This window comes from Bactrocera latifrons, unplaced genomic scaffold, assembly GCF_001853355.1.
Source record: "Bactrocera latifrons isolate USDA-ARS-PBARC rearing strain unplaced genomic scaffold, ASM185335v1 scaffold_45, whole genome shotgun sequence".
NCBI lineage: Eukaryota > Metazoa > Arthropoda > Insecta > Diptera > Tephritidae > Bactrocera > Bactrocera latifrons.
The window spans coordinates 1,290,579-1,309,822 of NW_017537101.1; the positions used below are offsets into that span (position 1 = coordinate 1,290,579).

Consider the following 19,244-nt stretch of genomic DNA (forward strand, 5'->3'; position numbering starts at 1 on the left):
GGGCAGGTACTTCTTCTTCATACGTTTAAGAAATATAGACTTAGAGTTTTGCACCAAAAGATATTAAAGTTTTATTTGAGATTAATAATTTGGAATTCAAAATTCTTAAAATATTTCACTTTCATGATTACATATGATTATACATTATCACACCTTGCCGTTTTGTGTTGTTGCCGCACAACGTAATTAGTTATGTCTGCCAACCCGAATCCACCTCTTATGCGGCACCCGTTGTGCTCCCAGAAATAAGCTGTATGTGAAAATACGTTTTCCATTATTTTCTTTAAAACATCTGTGTAAATACAGGTTAATATTTTTGACTACATACTCCTGCTCTTGTTTAGTTTATAAATGAACATTTATACGAAAATATGTATTTATATCTTAATGAAATATGTATATTAAACGCTTCTCTAATCCGTTCTTATATGCTTGTATATTGCCCCAGTGGCCCAATGGATAAGGCACCGGCCTCCTAAGCCGGGGATTGTGGGTTCGAGTCCCATCTGGGGTACATAACTGCAAAGTTCGATTTTTTTGAATAAGTTACTTGACTATTGTTAAGGTCATTGACCTGTTGTAAAGCAAATAGGTAAAGGTTCTGATAATAACGTATGATCTTGGAGCTTAATCCTTGCAGGAGACAACATGAAAAAAGTGAAATAAAATATAAAAGTGTAATCTTGAGTTGTGACTGATTTACCATAAATCATAAATATCTGAGGAATTTTAATAATGTATCTGGACATTTTCACAAAGGTGTTTTTATATTCTTCCATTAGCGCTAACGATGTTAGGACTTTGTGACGGAGAGTAAAAACAAATGGCACTCGCTTACATATCTGCATGGTGTATATGCACAGATTTTATAAAATGATTTATTTTCACGTACATATACTATGTAAATACCGGCACTACAATTGAGCGATGTAACATTAAAGTGGTCCTTAAACACAGGACTATTCTGTATATATTATCAAATCACTAAATGTCAGCATATAACTATATTTATCAACCTCTGTGGCAATATCACTTAAGTCAAAAGTATAATTGGTAATTCCTGTCTACCACATTTGTGTATGCTGACCAAAAAATTTAATTTTTTTCCTCGCCACACCAGAACAGTTATTAATATAGTCAAAGTTATCACAAAAAGCATTGAAGCCGATAAATTTTATAGAATCTGACAGAATATCCTTTATCTACGTATTCTCAGATCTCAAAATTTATATACCAAATCATACATATACTTACTTAGTCTTAGAGAATAAACGAGTAAATCCTAAAAAAAAAATAATAATATTTATGGGTCGCCCTAATGCATAAGCACAAATAAGCGGCCTTCTAATACACGCCAAAACACATGCGCCAATTTAATAAACGTATATGCGTTCGGCCTTGTTTACTTTTACATATGTATATAGGTATCAACATACATACATATGGTGGGTATATTGATGCCTCTGGCAATATACCATCAAAGTACTTTCAAAGTAAAGCGAAACGTATGCTTTGTTGCAAACTGAATTGTAAGTTGGGCATTCAACGTTATGGAATCGCAAAACCCTGTCAATTGTACGCAATGCCAAATAGAACATTCACATACACACATACATTTAGTTTAAGTATATAGGTTTACCACAGTGGCAGTCAAATCGGGGCTCATTTCGGAATAATGGTTCCATGAGTTGGCGATTCTAGAGCAATCGTGGAAAATATTACTAAAACTTCGGAATTTGTGAAGCTGTATCTACTGTACTCCACCACTAACTAAAACAGTTTAATGAAGCTTTATGATGCGTAACCTTTATAGACTACAGTGTTTGTAACTTCATTAGCTATTGGTTTAGTAAGAATACCGGTCTTTATATTTTTATTTTATAACAATCTTTTCAATGCCTAATCTTACACCCCAATAAGTATCACTATTCGACAATCACTTATGTGTGTGGTTGTTGCAGAAATAGTACTAAGCGCTAACAACATACTAAAAGTATTGAATATGAGCAGATCACTTGTATTTAAGAATCGTCAATAGTTCGGGCTACTATCTATAGAAACCTTGTATAGAATATATGTGGCAACTCCTGAATATCAACTAAAGGTGAGATCATATGTTGGCAACCAGATAAAGCTATCAGAGATTTTTGCAAATTTCCATGAGTTCCTTGAGGTCGAGTTGACAGACTAACTGAAACCCTCGTAAGATATCACGTCATTCCTTACATTTACGACTGCTTTGCTGGTTTCACTTTGGTACAACGCTTGGAAATTGTCTTCGATAATTATGCAAATTCAAGCTTTCGAAAAAAAAAAACGTTGAAAGTCGCTTCATCGAAAAATCATCTTCACGATAACACCCATGTCTGGCGTAATGGTTTTATCAACAAACAAAATTATCGCTATTGGGCTGAATCAAATCCTGCTATGATTCAGAAAACACAGTTTCATTCCCAAAACTTAACCGTTTGGTTCCAATTGTAGTATGGCGGCATCATCGTGCTTTATTTCTTTCCAAATGAAACAGGAATTGTCGTTGCCATTAACAGTGAAGATTATACACGGTGTTGACCGATTTTTCTCCCGAATTTGATGAAATCTAGGAGGACGATCTCCATTACCAACAAGACGGTGAGCCGCCTCATGTTTCACGTCTAAACATGAATACATTACATGCAAAGTTTGGCGACCCCTTATTTTCGAGAAATGGTACATTCAAATGGCCGCCAAGATTGCAGGGTTTAACGCCTGTAGATTATTTTATCAGACGGTACGTTAAATCAAAGGTTTACGGCAATCAACCACTAACTTTCGAGAAGTTCGAAGACCAAATTCAGCGAACTATAGCCGAATTGCTGCAACAGGTCATCGAAAATTGTCGCAAACGGATGGATACTTACAAAGAAGTGGTTGACCGACATTTTCAAATCATTCAAATCATGAATGGCATACAATTAGCTGCATAACCCAAAACGGAACCTATTTTGACCAAATTTAAGTGTTTCATTTCGTTTGTAAAATCTCGTCTTTCTTTTTTTTTCTAGGAGGAATGGCGTCACAAGAAATCTGGATTATTAAACATTCTAATTGAGACAAATACATCCTTCTGATACTGTTATGAATCATCTCCCTGTGTATGATATTTGAGTATTGATTTTTCGGTAATATCGCTAACTACACGAAACTCAAGAGCTAGTTAACCAGGGTATCGTTTCGGTTTATGCCTCTCTATTTAGGTGCCTGGCGTTAAGATGACAAAGAATCTGTGTGGGAATATTTGTCGAGAAATTCTTAGATAAAAAACAGCAAAATCCAGATTTTTGATCAACGACAAAGCAGTCTTTGAGAAAATACCTTTGACTATTTGTTTTTAGAATTCACGATTTAAGGTGTGCAAATGACTTATGGACGACTGCTTTCTAAATACAAGATTTTATTAAATACTAGAGGATGCTTCCACGCTTCACTGTGGCTGATACATAGATAACAATACTACTACCATCTATATGACTTCTTTTAGTTGTATTATAACTATTAGCATTGCTTTTTGGGGAGTGCTTGTGAATTTGCGTTTAGGTAAATCCACCGTTGAAAAGATATTAGCTAAGCTGGAAACAGGCGATATGAGCACCGAGGACAATGATGCTCTAAAGAGGCGAAAGCTCAGAGCAAAGTGGGTGCCTCGCATGTTCATAATCCAACAAAAACAAGGAATAACTGATTATGAGAAGTGTTTGAGTGCTCTTTAATCGTAATAAAACCAAATTTTTGCGTCGGTGCATGAAAATAGAAACAAAGCTCCAACATTTCTCACTGGAGTCCTATCGACAGTCATTCAAGTGGACTGCGTATTTGGTTGTAGTTCTTTTCTACTATTCAAAATACCTAGCAATTGTATAAGTTTTGAGGAAGAATATGTTTCAAATTGTACGCACATATTCAAAGGATTCCTACAAACATGAATTTTGAGCAAATACTTATAATTTGAAATATAATTATTATTTTTATCAGTTGCATTAAATTTTAACATTAGAGATAAAAAGTATCCTATGTCCTTACCCTGGTTCTAAGCTACCTTCCCACCAATTTTTAGCCAATCTGGTTCAGCCGTTTTGAGTTATAAATGGTGTAATTAACACAACTTTCTTTTATATAGTATATATAGATATTTTTAAAGGCCACTCTTTGAGTTATTTTTTTAAACACAGCTGAGTGCAGTGACCCTCACTCTCTTTCCAAGTTTGCCAAGGTGAATTGCTTCAATACATAAAGTTGTTCGTGTATTTCTTTTATTTTTCTACAAAAACAATATTTTATTTGTACTATATATACCCACTTACAGAAGTAAACTAATTGGAGTCAGTCGCAAACAGGCTCATAGGCTCATACATACACACTAAAAGTGGAAGTGTCGTTTGCAGTTAGTTTCCTCATGGATCTATTTGCGAGGGCGTTCCGATTAATACTTAAACTACAAAATAACAACAAAAATGTTAACTTCGGTTGCAACGTGAACTGAACTTTAGTAACCAACAAATAAAAAAGCTTTTACACATGTTCCTGATTTTGCTCGGGCAGTTTGTTTGTCATCTCCTTCAAATTCATCGTAGCACTTGGAAAATCCTCCGTCGTGATGACCATCAGAGCTTTTTTCCATTCAGCTTTTATATCCTCAATTGAGTCAAAACATAGTCCTCGGAGTGGTCATGTGAATTTGTTGAATAGCCAGAAGTTACACGAACGTAAATCAGGCAAATGCGGTGGTTGCGGCACGATATTACTTGAAAATGGGGCGACTTGATCACGAGTAACCATTGTAGTATGAGATGGCGCATTATCGCACTTTTTTGTTAAATAAATTGGGGTACTCATAACCCGTCCTAAAGCATCGTAAAATCGTAAAATTATAAGTTTTTACACTTGTTTAAAAAAACTGTTGTTAGATTTCATACAAAAATGAGTTTACACATTTACAATTCTCAATGCTATGTTTTCGTATCGTTATAACTTATAACTTTATGAGACTTGTGAAAATTAATTCAGACATAGTAGTAAAGTAGTAAAAATCGAAGAATTCACTTTTAGAGCTTCACAAAACGACGCGTATCTCAAATACTAATGAATATTTTGACAAATTTAGCACAGATGTCACTAAGAGTACTATCAACTTGCAGGAAAATTTACCTTTCAATTTGATCACAGTATTTTAGCTCCATACACTAATTCAACGATGCTCCAATCTTTTTATTTCATACGATAAAAACGTATTCTGAATGTTCAATAATTAAGCGTAATGAAGCCCTGTGACTCCTTCGCCCTTCTCCTAGTATTCAAATCTAGTAAATACCAGAAGATGGCGGCTTTTCCGACCGGTATGATAGACTTCTAGTAAAGTCCAATGTTTCGACTATTTCTAGGTCTTTAATAAGTTAATGGTTTTGTGTTTCATCGTTGGTCGCGTAATAAGTCATAACACAAACTTGTTCCGATCGCCTTTAAACATCTTCAAAAACTGAAGTAACGTATCTTCACCTGTTGTACTTTCCTTACTCATTATTGACGTGTACACCCCATCTTTTATGCGGGGTTAAAATGAAACTATGAATCCAAAAAATGTATATTTATGATTCGACTTAAATTTCGACAGCAGCTGTCTACTTCAGCGTACTTCACGATATTACAATAATAGCACAATTGATAGCTGAATCTAAGTAAATATCAGACCCGACTCGTACGTAATAAAAGTGTGGCGAAAAGTAATTTTGTTTAATTGAAACTGTTTAATCACTCCTATAAAAAGTGAAGCATTTTTTTGCTGAAAAATATATGTGAAAATAAATATCAGACAATTTTAAATCGAACTGCTTAAAACTTAATACCTCTATAGAAATTACTACCCGCTTAAGTGAGGTTAAATTTTTTCATTGATGTAGCATATTAAAAACAGCTAACGATTGCCTATAAAATAGTCGTTAATCATTCAGATAAAAAAACCCGGAACAGAAATAGTACGTTTACCAAATATGAGACGACTTCCGCTTTAATACAGGGTGGTGCGATTGCTGTTATACTCTTGCAACATTTTGTACAAAACATAACGGTTTTTTCACCTAAAGGACATTTGTAAGACAAAAAATAAGCGAATATGTTATTACATATCAAAATAATTAATTATAAACCGCAGTCCTTTCAAGGTCGCCCATTCGGTCTGTTTGATTTTCATCATTCCCGGTCGTTATTACATAGCTTGCAACAACAAGCAAGTTCTTGCCAAGAGGGAAACTTTTAATTACAGCTTAGGAAACCACGCGAAGCATACTTCTGTATATCCACAGTCTTCGGAAATGTAGCATTCGCATCTATATTGTAAAGTTTCCTACAGTTATTATGGTGGGAAAGCAGACTTTGACAACATTTGACGCGTGACAGCTTCAGTTGACTGCGTTGACGAACTCTACGCTTTGAAATCGCCAGCAATGTTCACTCAATGAACTTATGGCAACACATACATATATTTCTTTCATATAGAGGGTATTTTTGGAGTGTAGACATTTCTTTCATAAGAAATAAAATACAGCAAAATTAATGAAATAGTCAAATATTTCGTCACATTTTTAACATAATCGATCTAAGCTCGACCAACCTTTTGTATCCAATTTTAAAAATATTAATTTACACAAGCAACGGCAGACGGCTAAGTATTATTGCGCCAAAGTTTTAAGAAAACTTTTCTTGCTTGTTAGTATACCTAACAAACATACACATACAAACACTGCAGCAACTGTATAATATTTGAGACAACTTTACAGTCGGTTAGACCCTTTTGACGGGGTCGCGAGATGCATAAAACAATCATGAATAAGTATTGAGTTTGAATTTCTTTGGCAAACTTGCTATAACGATATAACGGGTGATCCATTTCGAGGTTCCCTACTCTTTCGAATAAAAAATACAGAAACTAAGAAATTAAAGGGGAATGTTTATTATTATTCGAAATCACATTCTTTGGCATTTAATTTTTAAAGATTATCTCTTACAAATGTTGGCCGCGTCTAAGTATCTTATGGCCCATCCATTGAGGTCTATTTTCAAACTGGCGAATGAGACTCGAACGCTCCAAGGCCTAAACTTTACATATTATTTGCTCAACGAAGTGTTATCTCAATATATTCATTGATTGATGTGAAGTGTGGGAAGTGTCGCCGTATTGTTTAAACCGAATGTCGCAGAGATCAGGAGATTCAATATCAGGTTATCATGGCGGGGTACCAGCATCATTTTTGAAGTGAAGTTTTAATGTGTAGCGATGATTTCGTCGATCATACTAAAGCGTTTTTTCTTTGATGAATGCCAGCTCTTGAATCTCTTCAGGTTCGCTTGTTTACATATCCATTGAGCCTGAAATAAACCTCATCGCTGTACAAATTTTTGGCTTGAAAACGTCGCATCTTCTTGGAACTTTGAATTTTAAATCTTGCCGTAAAATGCGCCAAGTCGTTCCATACGTCTGTCCAAATAGTTGCGATCGACAACAAATCGACTCTCGACTGTATTCGTGTATATTTTCTTCACTGCGTGCTGGACACTACTCTACTCGGTCGAACACATTCAAATAATGAATGTTGTGTTCAGGGAATAGTACGCTCAGTAGGCCGATTACGTTGGTCATAAGTTGAACGAAGCGCGCGAAACACATTCTTTATAGAACGTGAATTTTCCTAATATAGTTAAGCGATTTGTAAATATTTTTCAGGCGTAAGTCTTTCTGAAACAAACATAATATGACAGCTTGACATGATTCACGTCTGACCTCTCAAAAAATACTCTTGAAAGAAGTACCTCTACTTAGATAACCCTTGAAAAGATTTAAAATGGTATGACAATTCTGTTGCACTTCAATTGTTTAGCAATCTTAAGTACGAAATCGTTTAGTTAACTTCTCCTTCGGAGTCACATAGGCTAAAGAGCTCTGCTCGATTCTATGAAAAGAAGCCATACAAATAAAATACATTATTATTTATACATACGTTATTAGACCTGAACTTCAAAATAACATATCAAAGTCAGACTTAGATGGGAAATAATTTCATCAAGCTTGGTTGGTCCAAATTTGTGAGGTTTGATACGATTTTCGAATTTCGGAAGCAAATTTTACTAATTTAGCCTCATTGTTGAATCGTATTTCTTTTCATGATGAAATGATAAACCATACTGAAGAGAAATGTCAAAGAGCGCAAATAAATATGGTGTCGTTTGCTGCCCCTATCAATCTACTTTTATAGCGTCCCTGTTGAAATACCCTATTATAAGTTATATAACTATAGATGTTCTTCTTAAATTTGCGCTTTTTCATTAATTTTGTTCTAGCCACTTAATATTTTCATACCAATAGTTCGCTATACCTATTCATCTGGAATAACAGAAATACACGAGCAAGTTTCATAAAGTTGTCAAAATTTTTACTCATAGAGAGTGCGATGTTTCACTATGTTGTGTTGGAAGCAATTAACTCAATTATAATTTAAACATTTTATTTCGTACAATATGTTATGTCATTCCTGCTCTTGGGACTCTTTATATACAAATTTATGCGAGCACTTTCCTAGTTCTTTCTCCCAAGGGTTCGGCGAAAGCTTTTGCGTTTTAGATAACCATTGAGTTTTTGCTGTAGTTGTGGTTGAATGAAGCGATGCCTACAGCCAAAGCTAGTAAAACACTTCTATTCCTTGCTCTCTCAAAAGTACAGGTAGTATGATGTGCATAGAGAGACCTATATCTATGCAGGTATGAATAGATAGTAATATATGTATGTATTATAATTGGCATACCTTCAATGCAAATTCAATGCAATTCATCTTCGTGGCTTGTGAATGCGATGCAGCTGGGACGCTACAATGAAATAGAATGTATGTGTGCACATATGTATATCTTTAGTTATATTTCCCTAGTATAAACATATATGTATACATATACATATGTCCTTTGCATATCCGCCAACTTTTATTTACTTTGTTTCAAATAATGGGAATGAAAAGCATGAATCGCAGCTGCAACTTGAGCGCATAAGTATCTATTCAGCTTGGAAACTTGAATACGCTGGCATAAATTGCGAGAAGATACAAAACTAATTTCAAACTCTCATAACAGGAAATGTAAAAAAGAGTATTTATGCATATCTTATTTCTTACCTGAAATATGTACGAATTTACATTTTACAAGATAATAATTGTAGGCAAAGCATATCTAGCTGTTGTGGTAAAATGTTCAGAATGAAAAGAAGAACTGTTTTAAATATGAGCGTTCTTAGCACCTATTGAAGTGAGTATAGTATTTCAGACCACACTAATGCAAACTAAGCTCCTTTTCTCGAAAATGCTTTAAATGATATAATTATCATAAACAAGTAAGGAAAAGCTATGTTCGGATATAACCGAACATTTCATACTTTTGCAATTTGCAAGGATTTAAGCCAGGGAAGTACCTTCAAGTACATAAGGCTTATTAGTTATATGAGGTCTAGGGCGAATTTTCACCCTATTTTTATTAATTCTTGTCACAAATGAGCACCGTTATAAGAAAAACACACTCTCTCAATTTTACTCACTTCGAAAATCTTTATATTAGATAAAAGTTCCAAAGTAAGCAGGACTTAAAAAAAAAACAGAACAAATGGTTTTTTCAGCAAAATCAATTTATTCTATTCAAAATAGTCTCCTTCTGCTTCAATACAGCTTTTTGCACGGTCGAACGAGTGTTTCAGTTCGTTGGCCGGTATGGCCCCCAGTATGCCGATTTTGTTTTTTTGAATGAATGGCCTCTTCGTCTGCATAACGCTCTCCTTTCATAGGCAAGTGCATTTTCCTAAAAGGAAAAAGTCGCACGGTGTCATATCAGGCGAATACGGGGAGTGGTTAATGTTTAAAATCTGATTTTTATTCAAATAATCGTACTTCGAATGTTGGATTCTGAGCAACTTTTAGTCGTCAGTCAATTGTGCAGAACAAACTGTGGACACACCTTTCGTAAGTCCAAATGTTCGTCCAAAATGCGATAAATCGATGTTTTGGAGATGTTCAATTCCATTTCCATGAATTTCAATGATGATTTCGGCTGTTTTTTATGAACTTATGAACGTTGAAACCACTCGTGCACTTTGCCACGGGATAGGCAATCATCGCCATAAACTTGTTTCATCAATTGAAACGTTTCGGTAAAAGTTTTACCAATTTTGAAACAAAATTTAATATTAGCTCTTTGTTCGAAGCTCATTTTCGCACCGATACCACAGACATACTGCCACTTAACACGCAATAACTTTATTTCCAATGAATGAAATGTCATGAAATCCTCACGGGACAATCGATAAAGATAACAGATTGTAACGCTCTAGTCGACATATTTGAATCTGGCGCCAACAGTGGGCACTAGATTCAAAAAGTCTTATTGTTTACTTTGGAAAGCACCATGTATATTGGTGCTAACGGAAGTATTGACTCGATACAATCCATTTTTGTTCCACAGAATTACTATTGTCCGGAAGGGATTATCTCTAAATTACAATTATATATCTCACACATTGACAGATATTTTCGTTAAAAAGTCAACTATAAGCACTAGGTCCACATATTCAGTACCTAGGAGCAGAGTTTTGGTTTGATTTGGACAAACTTCAAATGCACTATTCGAGCAAAGTTCTTTCCCGTTATATTAGTTGATATTTTACTTATATACTGAAATGTGAAACAATCTGATGAAATTTAAAATTAAGTTATATAGGAAATAGGCGTGTCTCTAGTCCTATTGCGCCCATTTTCGCACTACAACATCAGAATGTTACGTATCCAACTTTGTTGAAATGTTGAACCTGTTGTTTAAGATTTTTTAAAGTGGGCGTAACACCGCTCTGTTTGAACCAAGGTCTTGCGAAATTATAGTGCTCATCCTTTATCAGAGCACCATGCATTCTCAATCAACTAACAGAATAGTTCAAGCTTTACCTTCCTTTTTTTTTTAAATTTCACGATTTCTCAGTAAATCCTACAAATATATGTGAGATTATTGCATGGCAACTAAAATGCCTTAAATTATGTAAAACTATGCGTCGAAAATCCCATCAACTAATCTCTTCTAATCCTTCTTTGCTACTTCAGCTGTTGACGTAAGCGAAGTCCTGCACGCAAATCCGTTTCGATTGCCTTCAATTCTACTCCGTCTAGCAATTTTGACGTGTAGAAATGTTATAGATGCGCCACTATGAAAGCTAAATTTTTTTGCATAACATACCACATATTTTCAACGCCATTATAGCGAAGCATTGTAGTTTGTATTTAGGGTATGGACTCTATATGGTGTGTTTATGCTATATATAGTGCTACTTATGCACAAATAAATGTATGTACCTATGTAAAAGTGAGTAGATATTCCCTGCGTCGAAAGTTTCACCGGATTATTTGACCACGTTTGAGTATTCACTTTGCTGAAATTGGTGGTTTTTTTCTAACTGTTAACTCTCACATATTCCCCCTTGCTAGACATCATAGCAATATGTGTATGTCTATATATAGATATTGTACGTCAATATGCTTAAATCTCGCCTCTGCCGGCTTTTATAAATACTACTTAACATGTGCATAACGCCTTTCCGGGAAATGCCAAAAGTTGTAGATTTGTTTCTGGCAGCAACAGCCATTCGTTTCTTCCTAATTTTTGTATGTACACGTAAAGGTAACATGATTATACTTTTTGGTGTCAAGTTGTTTATTATTATGCATTAAAAGAAATTGCGACAACGATTTCCCCTGATTGCCTCATAATTTCCTCAAGGGTGCAGCAAAACTTTATTTATTCATATTTAGTTGAAGTTGGTGTAATAAATATTTTGCACGGATTAAAGAAATATAAGGATATTATGAACTTTAGTTCGCTTTGTGGGTTATGTCAATATGTTGCAGGGTATAAAATATAGAATGGAAGCAGCTTTGACTAGCGAAGTCAAAATTAAATGTAATCGCGAACCGAAATGCGTAGTAATGGTATTAGCAAATTCATACTTAATTGACAATATTAAGCGGGGAAGTACCCTTATATTAAGAGCAATGTTAAACCATTGCAGTTCTCCGTAAGTCGAGTGGCCGCTGACATCGAAAGTGGCGTAAAATATCCTCGCCGTTATTTTAATCGTAAAAATTAATTTTAGATTTTTTAATATCCTAAATAGGCTACAATCTTCCAGAAATACAAACATTTACCATGAGAATGATGATTCAAAAAAATGGCTTTTCACCAAGTTTAAAAGCAAGATGAAGTCTGCCCACTTTCGAGTTGCATAATGTATCTTCAAAAACTTGTCAGAACGGCTTTTCAGTACACAAATTTAGTACTGTATGGGCAAAATGTTCTAATAAAGGAACTTCGGAAATCATTATATTTGGTATACGAGGCATGGACGGTGGTCGCAAAACATTATGTTACTGCTGGGGTCTAGACTGATGCTTTAAATTTTGGCTTTACTTAAAAACGCTCGAAAACTTATTTTCACGCAATTAATAAAATATCGACTGATATCTTGGGTATAAAGTCGGCTGGTGTAACAAAAATTATTAAATGTAGTATAATGACGCTGGTATTTTCAACATTAACCGTATTATATTCAGTTTTATATGTTCTTTTGTTTTTGTTATGGACAGATGTTAGAAAACAAACCGGATTTTTAAAATTCCTATATTAGGTATATGAATTAGAGCTCTTGATTATCGACTAACCGAATTAACCGGATAGTTCATCATTTGAATAATAATATTCGGTTCGCAGTATTCGAATAGTTGTAAGTCGTCGACTATTCGAATAGTTCGTTATTGACAATTCGAATAGTAAGCGCTCAACTTCTACACATTTTTTCTACTTACATATGTATATAAGTTTGTAAAAACCTTGCAGCGAAAATTTAAGTCTGCTTGGTTTTCATCTATTCGAATAGTATTAATCGGTTAATATTCATACGAACGCTTACAAACCGCACATTCGAATAATAGATTTTTAGGTGAATATTTTTAGGAAGCCTAATATGGATGCTAGTTGTAGCGCTGACCCGATTTTAACCACGTTCACCGATTTTAAAAAAGTTGATCCCACATATTGACCAATATGTACATAAGGAAGCTTAAGTAAATACTGACCCGATTTTCTCTAATAACGGAGTTTTCAATAGGGACGATACAAAAGAAGACCGATAGGTACAGCAAACGACGTCATTTTTCCCCTTTCTTCTAACATTTCTATTCAGTAAGGTTTGCCATTTCATAAAATCAACAACGAGTAGAAATTATCAAAATTAACTACCGAAATTCGGAATCAGTGGCCTCAACTTTAAGAGGCAGGAGCGCTACAAAAGTCTTTTTTAATAAAACGGAAACGGTTTGGAATATCATTGAAATTTTTTATTCATGTGAAAGTGCATTCGCACGTAATCTAAAGGCCACCATTGAATTCCGAAAAAAATACGGTTTGATGTGGTTTATGGGAAGTTGGCTTTATTGGGTCTTACTTCTTCCGTGATCATCGACACCGACACATTACTGTGAATAGGAATCGCTATCACTCAATGATAACCGTATATATTTCTACAGAAATGCTATTGAAGTATATGATATTAGTTTTCGATAAATCCACTAACTAACACATTTTTAAATATAATAAACCTCTGGCGGTAATTAGTTTTCTATATTAATTAATAAGAAAGCTTTTGCCTAAAGGTGAAGACTAGAGCTGTTTCAACTTATTGTTAATATTTTGCAAGAATAGGCATTATTTTCATAAACAAACAACTTTTATTAAGATTCTTAGACAAAATTAATACGATTTGTATTTTCTATATATTTTTCAAGCAATTATGTTTGTACTTGTGAAAAGTCAAAAATTTTACTGTAAACAAATCTAAGAAATCAAAATAAAGTATCGAATGACGTCGATTTAGAAACAATCCGAATTTGAGATTGACCTGCCCTTTTACCTTGTACCCCAAATTCCGTAGCGAAATTTAAGAAATCGCTCTCACAACAGCTTTATGCCGCTGGAATATGTGGTGCTTTAGATCGATTTTTGCGGTTCTGCCTCTTAAAGGGTAAGAAATTTCGCAGAAAATTCGAGACAATTGACACCTCATTTTGACAAAAAAAAAAAAACACTAAAAGAGAAATAAATAAAATAAAAAGCGGAAAGGGATGAAGTTTATCTTCATAGCTGCTTTGTTTGAAGAAATAGATAATTGGCCAAACAACTTATAACGTGGATAAGTAACGGTTAAGAGAAGTGGAAAATAAATAAAAAATCCCGCTTATCTGTATTCTACACACTATAAATTTACACATTTTTATTCAGAAAATAGTATAGTTCCACATTAACAATTTGTTGGATAGACATTAATTAACTTCACTTATAAATTTTAACACCGCCTCTTCTTTCGCATCGAGCGGCATATTGCGCTCCTCTTCTTGCGCTTGCTCTTCGACATTTTACAAGCCTGTCGGAAAAGAGAAATATTTTTTATGAAACATTTGGTATTGATTTGCCACTATACAAGCAGTTTATGTACCTGTCGCATGTAACGCCGTTTACATTCCGGCGACAATGAGCACCACCTACGTGCGCCCTTTTTCACCGTCTCCTGAGGGCTGAGTCCACAATGTTTACGTCTGTAGGCGCGTAAGAAATTCAAATAAGCATTCGCTGTCACTGGACCAGGTTTCATGCAACGTTTGCGTCTGCTACCACCACATCTACGTCTGCGTGGTCGCGATCGACGGCGACAACTACGACGACGCTTTGGTCGTCGCTTTCTTCGGCAGCCAGAACGTTTACGTCTTTTCGGCCGACAACTACGGCGCTTTCGTCGTTTGGGCCGACATGAGCGGCGTCTGCGCTTAGGACGACAGCTGCGACGCTTCTTGCGCCGAGGTCTTCTGCAAGCCTGTACACAGACATTTGTTCAATTTAAATCGTAGTTGGTTGGATATTAGTTCGTTTGTTTACATACCATTTGTCGATATTTGGCTTTCTGTGAACAGGAGAGTCGATTCCAAGCCTTCGCCCCTTGTTGCACTGTCTCCACTGCCGACAAACCACAACATTTCTTTCTGAATTCGCGCAGAAAATTTAAGTAACCATTGCTAGTGATAGGGCCCGGTCGCATACAGCGACTCATGATTTGAGTACAATTTTAAAATATATTTTAAAGAACCAAACCACTAAAAAATTACTAAAAAATTTTGTATCGTTTTCATTAAATTCTTTTACAAAAAATGTAATTCAATTGACTGTAATTTTTCCGATGTCGAGTATTTCAAAGCTTACGAAGATTTTTTTAACTTTAAGTGTGCGTTGTAAGTGAAAGCAAGGTCTATTTGGCCCTTCTTCGACTATCCGACTGAGAATAAAAGGCACACACCCATGTTGAGAAAGTACAGCAAATATCAGTTATATAGTAAATTGAACATATTTCTCTAAAAATAAACCAGAAGTATTAGCTGCGCAACCAAGATATTCTTTGAAAGATGAAGATGCAATTTTATTGTGAGGACATGGTTACCAATGAATTATTCGAAGTGTTTCCCAGCACTAGTCACAACTTTTTCCCATCTTTCTGGCAAAGCTCGAATGCCATTACGGTACAACTGTTCATCTCTTAATGCTACATTCTGCTAGCTATTTTTAATTTCGTTCGGTAAGTGGAACTGTTTCGGAGCCATGTGCCATCGAACGAAAAATATAATAGCCGGACAGTGCTAGGGAATATCGCGGGTGGGGTAAATCTTCCAATTTAAGCATTTCCAGGTAGGTTTTAACGTTTGACAACGTGAGATCGAGCGTTGTCATACAGCAGCATCACTGTTCATACCTCTCCTTGTATTGATATCAATAGGAAGCCGAGTTCCTTGTTTCTCAACCATTCCCATGTAGTCGTGTTGACATGATTTGACACACATTTGACGCAGAACCTCATCGAGCAAAGCCTCTAATTCACCAACAAAATCTGCCGTGATTAGTGATACAAAAGCAAACAGATATATACGTTTATACATATAAAAATACGGATAAATTGTATGTTTATACTTTAGTGAGTTTGTAACACCTATAACTAATAGTGATAGACATAAACGATCAAAAGACGAAGAGAATTGAAATCATGTCGGACCATGCCCGAAAATGCACTAAATAAAAGCTTATATCTCGGGAACTAATCAACAAATTTCAAATTAGGTGTATAACATTATCCAAACATTCCCATGCTATGTTGTATAAATGGACACAATCTGAATACAAACTACTGGGGCATACTTCCCATAAATAAAATTTTAAACTCAATATGATTATTTCATTTTTCATTTTATAAATCAATTTTGAAATAAATTCTTTGTCCAAATAAAAGTAGAAGAACGCAGGTCATTTAACATAATTTCAACGACCTCTTTGTATGTACTTTTTCCAGCGCAAATATTTGTCACATCATTGAATTTTCATATGAAGTTATGACCTCAAAGTAATCTTTCAACCTACATAATCTTTGGAACCTACAAGTAGTTCCATAGCTCATGTAAAACTACCGCACCTGAGTTATCATACACATTCCTTTGTGAAGTCACAAAATAGAGTTCTTAAAATAAGATCAAACATGTCGAAAAAGCGCCTTGAGGCAAATATAAATCTGCTCAAGCGTTTTATTGATCTGCAGATCAGTGAGATGTCTGAGAGTGTAGATGTCAATAGACCTCTTGTGGTTCATTTGGGGCCAAAAATATCTTGCAGAAAGTAACCTAGTGCTAGCAAACACCCTTCCAACCCGTAAACCAGTAGATGAACGCACGAAGACAACTGAGGGCCAACCCATTGCCATTCTGATACCTATATTAGTATTATCACAAAGTGATTCGATGTTGTTGATAGGTTAGTTGGGCATTCCTTAGTTTTGCATTGTTGCTGAGCAATTAGTTTTTGTATTCATTTATTTTCGTCCAAAAAAGTTATTTTTAGATCCAATTTTACACAAGCCCTAATGGTATTGAGCTTATCGTATTGTTAAAAATCTTTTGGCAATCTCCACTACGTAGGATGATTAAATCAACTAAATTAGTCCCATATTTTTATGTCAATTGTAAACCAGAACATCGAAAAACTCCTGTTGTCATAATAAATAAGATTTTGTTATGAAAGGAAAACGAATTTCAATTCTTAACCACCGAAAATCAATTTCACTTTATGTTTGACTCCAAGTTGTAAATTGTAAATTTTGTATTTAAAATACAAAAATTACATTAAAGTTTTAGTGGCCACTAACAACTACAAATGCAAATATATGCAAAAATATTGGCATTCTAGTAAGTCAGCGCTGGCTGGTCATCATAGATTATACATATAGGGCATATGTATCATGTAGAATCACTTGTTGGTTTATGTTTTATTTGCATTTAATGCCGTCATTTAAGTTACAATAAATTGCCATGTTAACTATCTTTTATTTAATCTGCTGTTTACAGTCAATTAGCATTCAATCAGTTGCTTCGTTTACTGCCATTTTATTGTTGTACATTATGTACTCGTTTAACTGTTGGCTTATCTTTGTTGTCTTTTCAATTACACATACAAATGTATCAGTAAGTGGTAACCATTCAACCGATTAAGGCCACAATAAATCAGATTTGCTTGGAAGATCAAATTTATTTCAAAAATGTCCTAACTGCAAATAACACCCGCTGACTGAACACACAAATGATCCGATCGAGTGGAGTAAGCTGATAATTATCCCTTTGAGGGTTCTATTATACTGACCTAGTACCATCACCCTGACTTGGAATTTTTCACCCCCCAGACAATAATCCCAAAAATATTCCACAGTGTAATGCTCGTTGATTCCATTATTTTTTCTATTAAAAACAACAGTCCAATATTCGATGGACATAATAGCCCCGCAGAGTTAGTAATCCAAGCAAAGAAGATTTTTGGAAGATTTGCGCAGGGATCTTGGCTTGCGCGCTTACAAAATCCAACTCGGGCAGCATTTAAAGTCGAACAACCATCAAGCGCCTAGCACTTTCGGTGAATAGATCCAAAACGAGATAGCCATCGATCCCGATTTTCACAAGACAATTTTGTTCAGCGATGAAGCTCAATTTTGGTTGAATAGGTAGGTTAATAAACAAAATTATCGCATTTGGAGTAATGATAATCCACATTCCGTTGAGACGCCGTTACATCCTGAAAATGTCTGGACTTCTTCTTTCGGTAAAAGCCCTTAGAATCAATAATATTCATGTTAGTCAGTATAAATTTAAGCCATTAGAATAGTGCTCTCCATTTTCGTATGATAAAAAATATTTTTCCTATATTCAAGCGCACATGTTGACAAATCTGCCGAAGCCACGTATTCACTCTTAAGCGAAGTTATTTTAGTACTCACTACTTTGTTTATTATTTAAGTATTTATGTAAACAATACGATACAATGCATCTAGAGTCTTTTGATGAACAGCGATTTAATATTTCTATATATTTACACTCCCATTCTTCTCTGTTTTCGCGCTTTGTCTATGTTTTGCTGAGCTAATCCAGGATCACACAGGTCCACTCTCAAGTTTTTACATGATAGTATGTATATAGTTCCATACATATGTACGAGGTACGTTCAAAAAATAAGGTGAATTTTCAAATTTCGCGGGCTACGTACTTTTAACTATCGAGTTTTTATTTTGTTTGTGAGAGGCATAAAAGTTAAACGCGTTTTGTGTATTCGGCGCTTTCCTACTTTCGAAAATAATGGATAAAATAGTTTGCATTAAATTTTGTGTGAAATATGGAATTAAGTGCTCAAAAATACTTGAAATTTTGACAGTGGAATACGGTGAGTGTAATCTGTTATAAGCTATTCAAAGAGGGTCGAAAAAATGAGAATGACGATGCTCGCCCTAGACGGCCCAGCTCATTAACAACCGATGAAAATGTTGAGAAAGTGAAGAAAATTGCTATGCTTAATCATCGAAACACTATTAGAGAAGTTCCTGCGAAGATGTCTTATATCGGTTGGGCCATGGCATCCAATCTGTTAGGAAATTTTGGGCCTGAAGCATGTGGGTTTATTCTACAATTGCTGAATTTTTATTAAAAAAAAATTAGCATTGCACAGACATTGTTGAATGATGTCAACAGCGATCGGGGTTGGGAGTCGAATCAAGAATTGAAATATTCCTTATTTTTTGA

The 19,244-nt window shown here is 35.0% G+C and overlaps 1 protein-coding gene and 1 non-coding gene across 2 annotated transcripts; one reads left to right on the forward strand and one right to left on the reverse strand.

Moving 5' to 3' along the window:
- Window positions 1-441: 441 nt before the first annotated feature.
- Trnar-ccu lies at window positions 442-514 on the forward strand. The gene has a single exon. It is a non-coding gene; the product is annotated as a tRNA-Arg (tRNA).
- A 13,818-nt stretch (window positions 515-14,332) lies between these two features.
- On the reverse strand, window positions 14,333-15,305 carry LOC108973033 (protamine-like). The gene is made up of 3 exons (XM_018940025.1): window positions 15,032-15,305; window positions 14,591-14,965; window positions 14,333-14,518 (listed from the first exon to the last, which is right to left on the reverse strand). The coding sequence occupies exons 1-3, from the start codon at window positions 15,197-15,199 to the stop codon at window positions 14,441-14,443; spliced, it is 621 nt and encodes a 206-aa protein (XP_018795570.1). The 5' UTR covers window positions 15,200-15,305; the 3' UTR covers window positions 14,333-14,440.
- Between the last annotated feature and the right edge of the window lie 3,939 nt (window positions 15,306-19,244).